General features: G+C 40.9%; 1 protein-coding gene across 1 annotated transcript; it reads left to right on the forward strand.

Moving 5' to 3' along the window:
* The first annotated feature begins 2,432 nt into the window (after positions 1–2,432).
* Positions 2,433–6,554, forward strand: si:ch211-28p3.4 (zinc-binding protein A33). Its single transcript, XM_024387315.1, has 2 exons — positions 2,433–2,571; positions 5,953–6,554. The coding sequence occupies exons 1-2, from the start codon at positions 2,442–2,444 to the stop codon at positions 6,528–6,530; spliced, it is 708 nt and encodes a 235-aa protein (XP_024243083.1). The 5' UTR covers positions 2,433–2,441; the 3' UTR covers positions 6,531–6,554.
* Positions 6,555–11,943: the final 5,389 nt, after the last annotated feature.

Genomic DNA, 11,943 nt, shown 5'->3' on the forward strand with positions numbered 1-11,943 from the left:
GGTGCCATGCGCACCAGTTTGTGTCAAGAACACAACCATGGGAAGCATTGGAGTCAACGCTTTCAACCCCTTGTAGAGTCCATGCCCTGACAAATTGAGAGTGTTCTGATGGTCAAAGGGGTGGTGAAATATAATTTCTTTACGGAGTGGAGTGGCTGCGTGACCAGACTCTCAGGATGCCTGCTAAAATACCGTACCTTCTGCACATGTGCTACTCTGGTGCTGCTCCCCCCTCCCTTCCTGTTCTACTCACCCTGAGGTGATGATCAGATGTCTTTGTCCGTTGTAAGACATATTGTACATACAACGACATGATCAACCATACAATCGAATTTACCTCCTACACACATTGTAACCTGAGTGCAGCAGACTGATCACATGTTGAGAAAAACTCTGGTTACCACTAGGTGCCAAATGTTTGGCTGCTCAGAAGTGGAAAAGGCTACTCTTGCAAATGTCAATGATGTGCTGTCGAATAAATCGTGTGTTCCATGATCATTGAGAAGCAAAATAACAGTTTTATGTTATTGATGGTTAAAACACAGATTCTTTGGCCCCAATGCAATGTAAATACAGGACTAGGCTACAAGTTACATGAAGGCTAGGTTATGTTGTCTTGTAGGCTAAATGCATTTGGTCATGTCGTCCTAAAGTAGCCGGCAAAACATATATTTCAGTGGAGGCTGCTGAGGGGAGAACGGCTCATAATTATGGCTTGAATGGAGCGAATGGAATGGCATCAAACACAAGAAAGACACGTGTTTGATGTATTTGATAACATTCCACCTATTCCGCTCCTGCCATTACCATAAGCCCCTCCTCTCCAATTAAAGGTGCCACCAACCTCCTGTGATATATTTTTTGCAATGTTTATTTCAAATCGCCTCTGTGTTTTTATTTTATCTGAGCAGCAGCTACTGTAAAAGTAATGCACTTGCAGAACATTACCGTAATTGCTGAGCTATAAGCCGCTACTTTATTCCCACGCTTTGAACCTCGCGGTTTATACAATGACGCGGCTAATTTATGGATTTTTCCCGCTTTCACAAGATTCATGCCGCCAAAAAACTGAGCACCGTCACATAATGTGACGTAAAATCGAGCGCGCTCAAACTTCCCATCATTCTGATTACGGTAGTAATTGTGTCACCCTCATCATGGCAAAGACATGGAGAAATGCATATGATGCAGCTTTCAAGTTGAAGGCGATCGATCTGGCTGTTGGTAAAGGAAAGAGAGCTGCTGCACGGGAGCTTGGCCTTAATGAGTCAATGATAAGACGTTGGAAACAGCAGCGTGAGGAACTGACTCAGTGCAAAAAGACAACAATGGCTTTCAGAGGGAAGAAAAGCAGATGGCCCAAAGTATTTGCAGCCACTCGACATTAGTGTAAATCGTGCATTTAAGGTGGCGCTCCTTGTTCAGTGGGGGTCTTGGATGATAAGTGGGGAGAAATCCTTCACTAAAACGGGCTGCATGCGAAGAGCAGAACTTGGTTTACTTAAGAACTTATGGTCAAGTCTGCCAGTGGGTCCTGACAGCGTGGAGCATTGTCAAAAAATCCACTATCATCAACGGGTTTCGAAAGGCTGGACTGCTGCGTGTTGAAGGGGCAGCATGAGCTCAGCGGGGTATTTGCCTCCGGATGAAAGTGACGAGAGCGACAATGAAAATGATCCAACATCGGATGAAGCAATTCTGAGGCTATTCATCTCTGACACCGAAGGAGATGACTTCAGTGGTTTCAGTGCACAGGAGGAGGAAGATAGTGACCAAGTTCATTTGTTTCAATGTACCGGTAGGCACCTGCGGCTTATAGACATGTGCGGCGTATTTATGTACAAAATACATATTTTTTAATAATTCAGTGGGTGCGGTTTATATTCAGGTGCGCTTAATAGTCCAGCAATTACGGTATATGGTGACCGCGTCCTGGGGGATGGGGTGGGACGATCTAGTCAATTTATTAATAGTGTATACACTTTTTATAATGTATTGTATATTTTATATTGTATTGAATATCTTAATGATCTTGACTAAGTATCGGCCATGTTGAGTGGAAATTGATACATTAAAGGAAACATCCTATAATAAACCTTCTCATAAGACATTGTAAAGGCTCTAATCTTGGCAACCCAGAACCAAATCTTGCATGAGTACTGGTTCTAGGATGTTGAGATTGGTGCAGGCAGCAGAACCAGGGCGGATCTTCTTAATGCTTACTTACTTATATTGCTTGTTAACTGTGTGCTTATTCATGAAAATTACCATAACGTGTTACCCATTTTTCTGTTAATGGTGTTTGCTGTGTGAGTATGACATCACATTTTATGTATGTTTTTGCATATGTACCACAATGGTCAAATAAACCTACATCTAAGGGTATCTGTGTGTGTATGTACCAATTTCTCTGCTTCCTTGTCTCCAGAATAGCAGAGACGATGAAGGCTACAGATCCAGAATTGCTTCAGGTGGATGAATTTAAGAATGAACAGCTCTTGAGTTTAACCATCAACCTCCTGCTTTTCATCCGGTCCCAGGTCCCTGTCACCAAGAAACTCTTTCAGAGCTGTGAGTTCAATATCAATTTATTTAAAGATCCTGTGCAATCACTTTTATTACATTAAGTGTTCATTAAGCAACAATATTAAGATTTATAAACACTTTTCAAAATATATTTTCCTCCAAAATATATTTACAATCTGAAAACATTTTTTAAACTGAAATGAATTGATTGCTTTTAAGTGGGAGGATATTTATTGTCCAGGACCACAGCTGTGGTTCATTCACTTTTTCAGCCATGCTGTTGGCACTTAAACATCGTAAATGGGTGTACTAACCATCAAACATTATTGTGCAATGTTGTAATTCACGTTGGCGTCAGCAAAGTTTTTTGGACATGATTTTTCACCAAAATAATTTAACAAGTTTTATTCTCGTATGTTGGTCATTTGGGAAGCTTTGAGTTGTCACGTGTATTAAGGTGTTTGTAGTCGGACAAAACAAGTATCGTAATGGATATGGGCAATTGTCCTGATACTATAAGAATCCTAGTATTTTTTTTGTTATTATCGGGAAAAAAAGTAATTTCCATGTGCCAGTGCAAATCTTTTAATCAAGTGCGAGGTGCTACGTGGTCTAAATAACTCAAACTGTCTAGTTTGCCTGTCTGTAAAAAGATCCTGCTGCACTGAATGGATCACTTCTCCTCTCATATTTCAGTCTGTCATTTAGATTGCTGCTGCCTCCTGTAAGCCTGCTACTATGATAAAACAGGACGTTTGCTAGCATAGTATCTAACAAGCGGGGCGAGGGTAGGGAAAAAAATATAAAATGCTGATGCGCATTCTGACTGAGTGACAGCCAACTTGTCTGCCCGCTGCAAGTTGAGGACACATAGACACACAGCTTTTTAGGTCTATAAATGCGCAGGAAGATTTAGGTGTTTTGCGAACATCTACTTAGGCATATTAAAATACTTTCATGTTTATCGATCACGAGTATCTTCCGACTATCAAGTGTCATTTTACGAATATAATTACAAATACGAGTATGGCCAGGTCGACACACCCCTATAAAGCAGATCAATCAGATGGCCTTCCTACCGGTTCTAAACTATGGCGACATCATCTATACGAATGCATCTACCGCTCGTTTTAATCACGGGCGGTTTTGCATTCACCATTGCATTCTCTACACTCTATTTTCTGTAACCCAGAGCAGAGTCACTATATTACATAACTGGGTTATTTTGACCTAGCACTGTTGGGTTACGTGAATGACCTAACACGTTGGGTTACTTTATTTACCCAAAAATGTGGTTATTTTGACCCAGCAGTGGATTGCTTTTTACTCTTTTGCTGGGTTATTGTTATTCATGTATTTTTGACCCAGCAGTGTGTTATTTCTTACTTTATTGCTGGTGAATTTTTTTTTGAGTCTGTACATTTTCTAAAGGTAGCAATCCGTCTAACAACAACAATCAATTTTACAACGTTACTACACAGTCTATGAAATTCTTAAATTGACATGTGGCCAATCATGACAATTTGTAGATAAAATGTTTATTGGCAGATATTAATATCAGCTACAAAATTAACTCATGCTAATGATAAAAGACAAATAAGGAACACAGAATTAAACAAAAACTTGAGGCACAATCCATAATTTGAAAAACACAGCAGCCCTAGCAATTAAAATTAAAGCTGAGGAAAGGGGCTGAAGAAAAGTAAACACTTTACCCTCTACTCACCCAACCCCTACCAGGTATACATTTTCAATTGGAATTGTTGTAAAACAACAACGAATGATGGTGAATGCCAGGGAGTAGAGGTGATTGTCCCTGAGAATGAAGGGTTCGGGTCTCTTGTTCTTTTGGTCGCCTGGCGGAGATATTCAGCCATATTGGTGGTGTTAGGCCCGAGACGAAGTGGCACGGCAAACTGTGCCAATATATCCTCCAAACACCGGCTTCGAGGGCATTATCACTTCTATACAACGAGTTACCAACATATTAAAATAATGACTGACATATCTTCATAATTTTTTACAAATTTATTCATACTATTTCATCCTTCCACAAGATATAGTCCTGACACAAATCTAGGGTTGCTACCCAAGCTGGCTGGTTGTTCATTCTATCGGTTTGGTTGCTAGAGACGCGACCCAGTCGTTCAGTCTTTTTGTTCTGTATCTATGGACGCGATCCAGTCGTTCGCTCCAAATGTTTCATTGCCATACTGGCTGGCAACATTCTTAACCCTTGCCTGCTAGCTAGCCAACTATGGCTTACTTACAGTCACACCAAAAGGTGCAGCCAGAATAACAGCAAAGTAGCCGCGTATGCATTTGTTTAAGCTGTTTTCTAGTGACATTTATTTGGATACATCCATAACAATGAGCTAATGAGGCGAGATTTCGCCTGGCATTGAAAATGTGCTCACTCATCAATACACTGTTGTTCAGAGGACCTAGCAAACAACACAGCTAACACATTCACTTAAAATTGAAGCTGGAAAGACTGAAAACTAGCTGCACTTCGTTTCTTTTGACCTTTCTTCAATTGACATTTGTTTGTATACTGATCATACAAAAAATGTATGCCAGCTGACTCGTGATTTTGACAGGCTAAGAAACGCTACCTGCCTGTCTGTCTCGTCCCGACACATTCCTTACTATGGGACAGCTGGCGATCGGATTTGAATATTGAAACAAAGTTGCAAATGTCGGGGAGACAGAAAGCAAGGTTTAAAAAAATCTCACCGCTGTTGAAAACGAAATGTTAGTCTAAAAGAAATGTGATATAATGTCTAGATACTTTTTATAGTGGAGATCAAGTTTATAACGTGCCTTGCTGGGCTGATGAGACAGTGGATTGCGCAGTCAGATGGAACAGAGTAAATAGGCATTTTAATGTCAGATTTAGCCGGTGGTAACTTGTGGAATAGACACCGGATGGAATGTAGTTTTAACCTATCAGCATTCAGGATTAGACTCACCCATTGTATAATATTCAATATTCCACGTATTCCATGTATACTTACAGGACATTATGACTTTTGGGCCTCATCAATGCATGGGTGGGCAGTCTTCTTTTCAACTCATTACACTGTTGGTGGGAAAAACACTCCCAGGACCATGTTGTCTTTAGTATCTGGGGGACAAAGACGTAACAAGCTTTTATGGGGCAGACAAAATGGATACAAGTGGATTAACATTTGAGACACTACTTTAATTTCTATATGTAGCTTCCTGAACTCGGTACACTGGGGGTGGGAGAAACACTCTCATGACCATGTCCTCTTTGTAGACAAACAAATTAACGGTTTAATTGCTCACGCAATAAAAATATCATGCATTCTGATGAACGCTGTTGACAGCAGAAACCTATTCTCTTTATAGTGTTATTAGAAATATGTATTTAATTGCTCAATTTATGTGTGTTTTACTTAGATGCCTCTGACGTTGTCCTTGACCCTACCACTGCCCACCCGAAACTTATCATTTCCCCTAAGGGTGACTTGGTAGAGTACACGGACACCTGGCAAGAAGTCCCAGAGAACCCCTCACGCTTCGACACCACCCTCAATGCCATCAGCCGACAGGGCTTCCGAGAGGGACGTCACTACTGGGAGGTACAGGTAAGTGGGAAGACCTACTGGGAGATAGGTCTCACCTACCCAAGCATCCCACGCAAGGGCCGTGAGGAGGACTGCTGGCTGGGCCGTGGAGACGAGTCTTGGGCAATGGAGTTCTTTAATGGGGACTACACAGCATGGCATGACAGGGTGGCCCATGCGCTCCCTGTGGTGGCCGGACAGCACTTCACTCGCATCGGTATTTACTCCAGCTTTCCCGGGGGCCTGGTGTGCTTCCTGGGGGCCGACACCATGACCCCTCTCCACTGTTTCTATGTCGCCACCTTCACCAATGTCCTCCACCAGGCTGTGTGCCCCGGGCACGACAATCAGGGGTCCAACTGGAAGCCCCTTAAGATTTGCGATGCCTCACGCTCTGCCCCTACCCTCTGATGGAGGACAAATGCAATGGGTGGAGGGAATGGGGGTGGTATATCACTTTTGTCATGTGTTTTTTTTTTGTGTGTTATGAACCATGCACACCAAGTCAGATTTTTTTTCTGCACACCTGGCCTGACTGTCTGGTGCTGCAATCGTATGTCCACTTCCAATCTAAACAAGTTTGTGTATGTGTCAAAAACAAATGTATAAAAAATTCACCTGACCTATAACAGATCAGGCTGACTAGCCTATATACATTTCCAGGAGCTTGAAACACCCAGCTAATGTTGAAACATTTGTTTCTATACCCTTTGGACTTTGTGTGCAGGTCTTTAGGCAAAGTTTTAATTTAGCTAAATTGATTTATTGTAAATTCAGGATTAGCATGTGTATGCAACGTTTGTAAGACAAAAATAACACACTATTCTTTTTACAATACAATTCTTCATGTTTAATGCAATAAAGTAGTGTTTACCTCCCTTCTCACCTCATTTGCTCACATTGTATATAGACTTGTTTATACTGTATTATTGACTGTATGTTTGTTTTACTCCATGTGTAACTCTGTGTCGTTGTATCTGTCGAACTGCTTTGCTTTATCTTGGCCAGGTCGCAATTGTAAATGAGAACTTGTTCTCAACTTGCCTACCTGGTTAAATAAAGGTAAAATAAAATAAATAGTCATTCCTTTGATGTTAAGTAATTTAAACATTGTATTGCCCCAGATTCAAAAGGAGCCACAGTAAATTCACAATATTTCCTTTTTTTAGGAAATTTGTCTTCCTTTTCTATATAATATTTTTTACATTTTTCTTTTGAAATATATTCAAGTACAATAGCATTAAACCTGGAGTACAATAGCATTAAACCTGGAAAGCATTTAAAATATGATTTCCCCCTTCAATTCCACTCCAAAACAAGTGGAGCAAACACTCATTTTAGTACAGGTTGGGCACTACATCACTGATTCATGTGTCGAGAGGATTCAAGAATGCCATCTGTGTGATTGAAAGGTATGTGTGGAATGGGTAACATGGCTACTCGGTTGCCACATTTCACTACTGTGGCTTATAGAGTTATTTTGTAATCATGAAAAAAATAAAATAAGAAAATGACTGATGAAATTAAACAAAGACTGGAAAAAGATAATGGCAAAGAAATTCAAGATGGCACCGAATGTTTTCCCAAAGTTACTAGTAATCCGTAGTTGCAATCCTGTAAATTGTACTGGAACGTTGCAGAAACATTGGAACAATGCAGTGTGCGAATTAGTTCAGGTGAATTGTGAATGATAAGAATTGAACCACCAGTAATAGCTGCCTCTGCAGATGACAGAGTATTTCTGGCTTTGGGACAACATGAATATGCAATAACAAACTTAAATCTGTGTATGTGTGCTTTTTAAGGGCAACAAAGCTCTGGCAATTGAAGGTATTCATGATCAAATGTATGTGACTACCTCTTCATGTCAAGAAATGTTCCCTTCCCTCCAAACCTAAAGAAATACCCTTTGGCACAAATACTGTTAGCTGTGATCTTTGCCAATAAATCAAATGCTTGTACAAAAGCTGGAAAAAATGAGCAATTTTCAGATATAACAGATTTTCAGATATAACTGAATCCATCCCCTAAACCTTTAACAACCCCACAAAAATGGCAGCAAATTTTCTGGGTCGGAAAAATACATATATTTCACACAGCCTGTCGACAAAGATCCGATCAAATGTGATATCATTATTCTTAGGAATAACCTGAAGAAGAGGCAAGTATCACCACCAACACATGAACGCAGAGTGCCACTGTAGAAATTAATTTGGAGAGATTGTTTTGTGCTCAGCTACGCTATGTGCAAAAAGGCATTCTCGCCCAAACGGCGCAGTGTCACACTGTGCCTGGATCATCCCTGAATTTTTAGGCCGCTTGGTCAGTGTGTGGATTAGTCAGTCTCGTCAGTTAGTCGGTCTGTCAGTCTGTGGTGTTCATTGGCGGTCAGTTGAAATGCAGTTATTTTGTCAGTATGGAGACTACGCAGGGGATCTGCTTTTTCTCGCTGAATCATGGGTCCTCGGAGCAGGACTCGAAGCTGGTGGCCACCATGTAGTTGACACGTGTGAGGATCTGCATGATCTCCAGCTGCTTGCCAAACTCATTGAGGACATTGCAGAGTGCCTGAACAAACCAGGAGCCGCGCCCAGGGTTCCTCCACGAGTAGTACCCTACTCTCTCCAATTGACACTGATGTCAGCACATACACAACTATGTTTCCAGCCAGAGTTTTAATGCGAGTAAAGTCATAACGTTTAAGAAGAATCACGACAGCTGTGATGGAATGCAGACAGATCATTTGATTGTTCGTCATGGTGGGATCCTTTTGTGTCAGTAAAATTAATTACACCTTTATGCACAAATATGGCTATAATAGCCATCATATCAAAGTAAATGTGGAGTCACGCGATGATATGTTGTGTGGTTCTACGACTCGGGAAACCATGCAGTTTATTAGGCTAGAGAAGAAATAAAATATTATGAACTTCACAGGGTGGTGAATGTGCACGGTGATGGGTCTTATTCTGGTGACATGATGAGTGATGCTTGACTGCCATTTGACAAATAATAATATTCTCGCTTATTCATAATGATCTCATCATGTAGACTAGCCTACCTGCATTGTATCTATGAGCTGTTGGCTAGACCGCAGGAGCCAAGACCAGAGTAGGCACATTTGCTATTTAACACAGCTGTTTTTTTGACAAAACTATTGGTAGAGTTGAAAATGCATTCGAAACACATTGAACTTATTCAGTACATGAAAACTTAAGAAAATTGTTTGATTTTATATCTGAAAAAAGTCAGTTTGGTGAAAACACACCACCGGTGGGAAAATTTGAATATTTTGTTTATTTTGTTGCAGATTTGAGAACATTTTCATAAAAATCTATCGCCAATTGGATGAAAACCTAGCTATAGAGAGTCTCACAATCAGATTCTCTCACACAGCAACAAAACTGGGTAGTGGATGTGTATTACCAGCTACCATGGTCCCAGGCATAACCTGTGAGGGTCTGAGGCAGAGATAGTAACTGTGGGATTTCTGTCAGACTATCTGTGCAGGGATCATTTAGTGGATGACTAGATTAGCTGGAAAATGTATGGTGATGCTGTGGGTTACCTGCCATGGTGGAGTAGGCAAAAAGGAAGTCTGCCTCAACAGGATTCTTGTGCCTGGGATTTGCATCCATTTCCAGGGTATCATTGGGGGGCACGGAATCCATCTTTCTGCCATCATCAAACTCAGAACAAGACCTGCACAAACGTTTTCACACTTTCTGGCTGGTGTCCACATTGCCTTCGTTGTTGTTTTCCTTACTACATGATAATAACTTTGGACATGTGTGCGTTTCTATCAAAGTAAGTACCTTATTACATTATAATAGTTTCTGTATGTTGTGTTATGTTCCTACTGTAGCTCACTGTATGTATGGAGCATAATATATTTGAGTGTTTTCCTTATAACAGTGGACATGCAAGGTACTAATTTCATAACTTTTATGGTGTTATACTCAATTGTGCTTATGTAGCTAGCTACATTCTATTATATCTGTAAAACAATGCTAATTGCATCAGAGAAGTATTGGCTTGTCTTGTCTTTTGAAGATATCCTGGCCATATGACCATGGCTTGTTTTCATTTGGCCTGTTTAGCATAGCTCAGTTCTTCCCTGCCCTGCCCCCTTGTGGAGTTTAACAGTTACTGTTCCTTACTGTTAAATAACTCATATTTGTGATTTTGTCAATGCAATTTATTATTTTTTATAGCAGTGTTATGTTACTTCTTTGTTATATTGTTTTATTGCTATAGCCTGATATTGTATTCTAATGACTAATAATTCCTCTTTATTCTGTACATTCAGAAACCATAATATGCCAATATCTTAACTGGAACTGGACATCTTTAGAACTGAAGATTGAGGCCAGCTTTAGTATGCTTGCAACATACTGTTTGAACGTACACTCCTTAACAGTTTTACTGGATGAAAACACAGCAAGAAAACATATACGCCTACATGTAATAATCGTCTATTTTATTGAAGTATTGGTGGTGGTTGAACAACAACAACAAAAAATAGTTTTACTAGAGGGAAAAAGCTGCAAAAAAAGACTGACAACTTATGAATATGCATAACCCATATTCATGCAGCGATTGAACAACAACTGCATTTCCAACCCCCACCTATAAAGGCATAATATCATGGCACCTGTCAAGTCAGTCAGTCAGTAATTGCTGCAGATGTGCTCAATAGTGCTTGACCATATGATATTCCCAAAGCATGGTGAAATACATAGAGGTGTGTCACAAGCTAAACACATGTACTTCGTCAACCTCCTCTGCTTCTTTCTCCTGGTGCCAGACAGGCAGACTTTGCAAGGAAAATCCCATGCAGTGAGGCATAGGGGATTGTCTGCAGCAGGATGGCACCTAGTAGCTGAACGCCGAGGGGTGTGGTGCTCCTCCAGCAGCTCTCTCATGAGGTTTTCTCTGTACTTTTGGTATGTAATTACTTTACCAGTGGGGAGGATGAATGAGGGGAGATGATGATGAGGCAGTGGGTAGGTGGGTGAGATATTGTCAATATAATTGCATAATGGAACTGTCGCGATACGAAACCTTCAGCCCCGCCCCTTGGCCGGCAGCGGGGTGCTAGAGGTGGTTAGCGTCCCGTTCCCTGGATTGGACAGGGCACTATAGATACTTCAGGTTATCTCGGTATAACCAGGACCGCTCGCGTAGCCCTGCCTCTCTTTCTATATCGATACGTTGTCTGCGTAGAGAGGTCTTTTGCCTTGTCACTCTCAACGGTCTCTAGCTGGGATGTGTGAACCCCACGTTTATCCTCTAGACTCTTTGTTTCACCACTATTTGATCCTTGAGTTGTTATTAAAGCACTAGTCCTACCAGTCTCTATATGATTTCCCTCAGGTTGAGTATTCCCCTTCTGTGATGTATCTAGTTTAAAGTGTGCAGACCTTTAGTCAACTTAGTCTCACTACTCTGCCCGTCGGCTATGTATCGCTTGGATAATAAAACTTAGATCGATAAGACAATTAATGAGTCACTACTGGACACACCTTCCTCCTTGTCTTTTATTGGTAACTCACGTTGTCATGGAGTATTTGTCTCCGTTTCCAGTGTCCCGGTAGGGGGGAGTGTCAGAGTTGTTATCTCCCGTGCCGTTAACTGTCTTGGGAGGGCGTTTTACTCGAGACAAAATAAGACTACTGTTTATTTTTGGAAACACTCTGTTTTTTGTCTTTTACAATCAAACACACTTCAAAATACACAATTTGTTACTTGGTTACACACAGCGTTAATCACAAACACGCAAATGCCTTAAAGCTCTACAATGCCTGGTACAATGATAACACTT

This window comes from Oncorhynchus tshawytscha, linkage group LG24, assembly GCF_018296145.1.
Source record: "Oncorhynchus tshawytscha isolate Ot180627B linkage group LG24, Otsh_v2.0, whole genome shotgun sequence".
Lineage (NCBI taxonomy): Eukaryota > Metazoa > Chordata > Actinopteri > Salmoniformes > Salmonidae > Oncorhynchus > Oncorhynchus tshawytscha.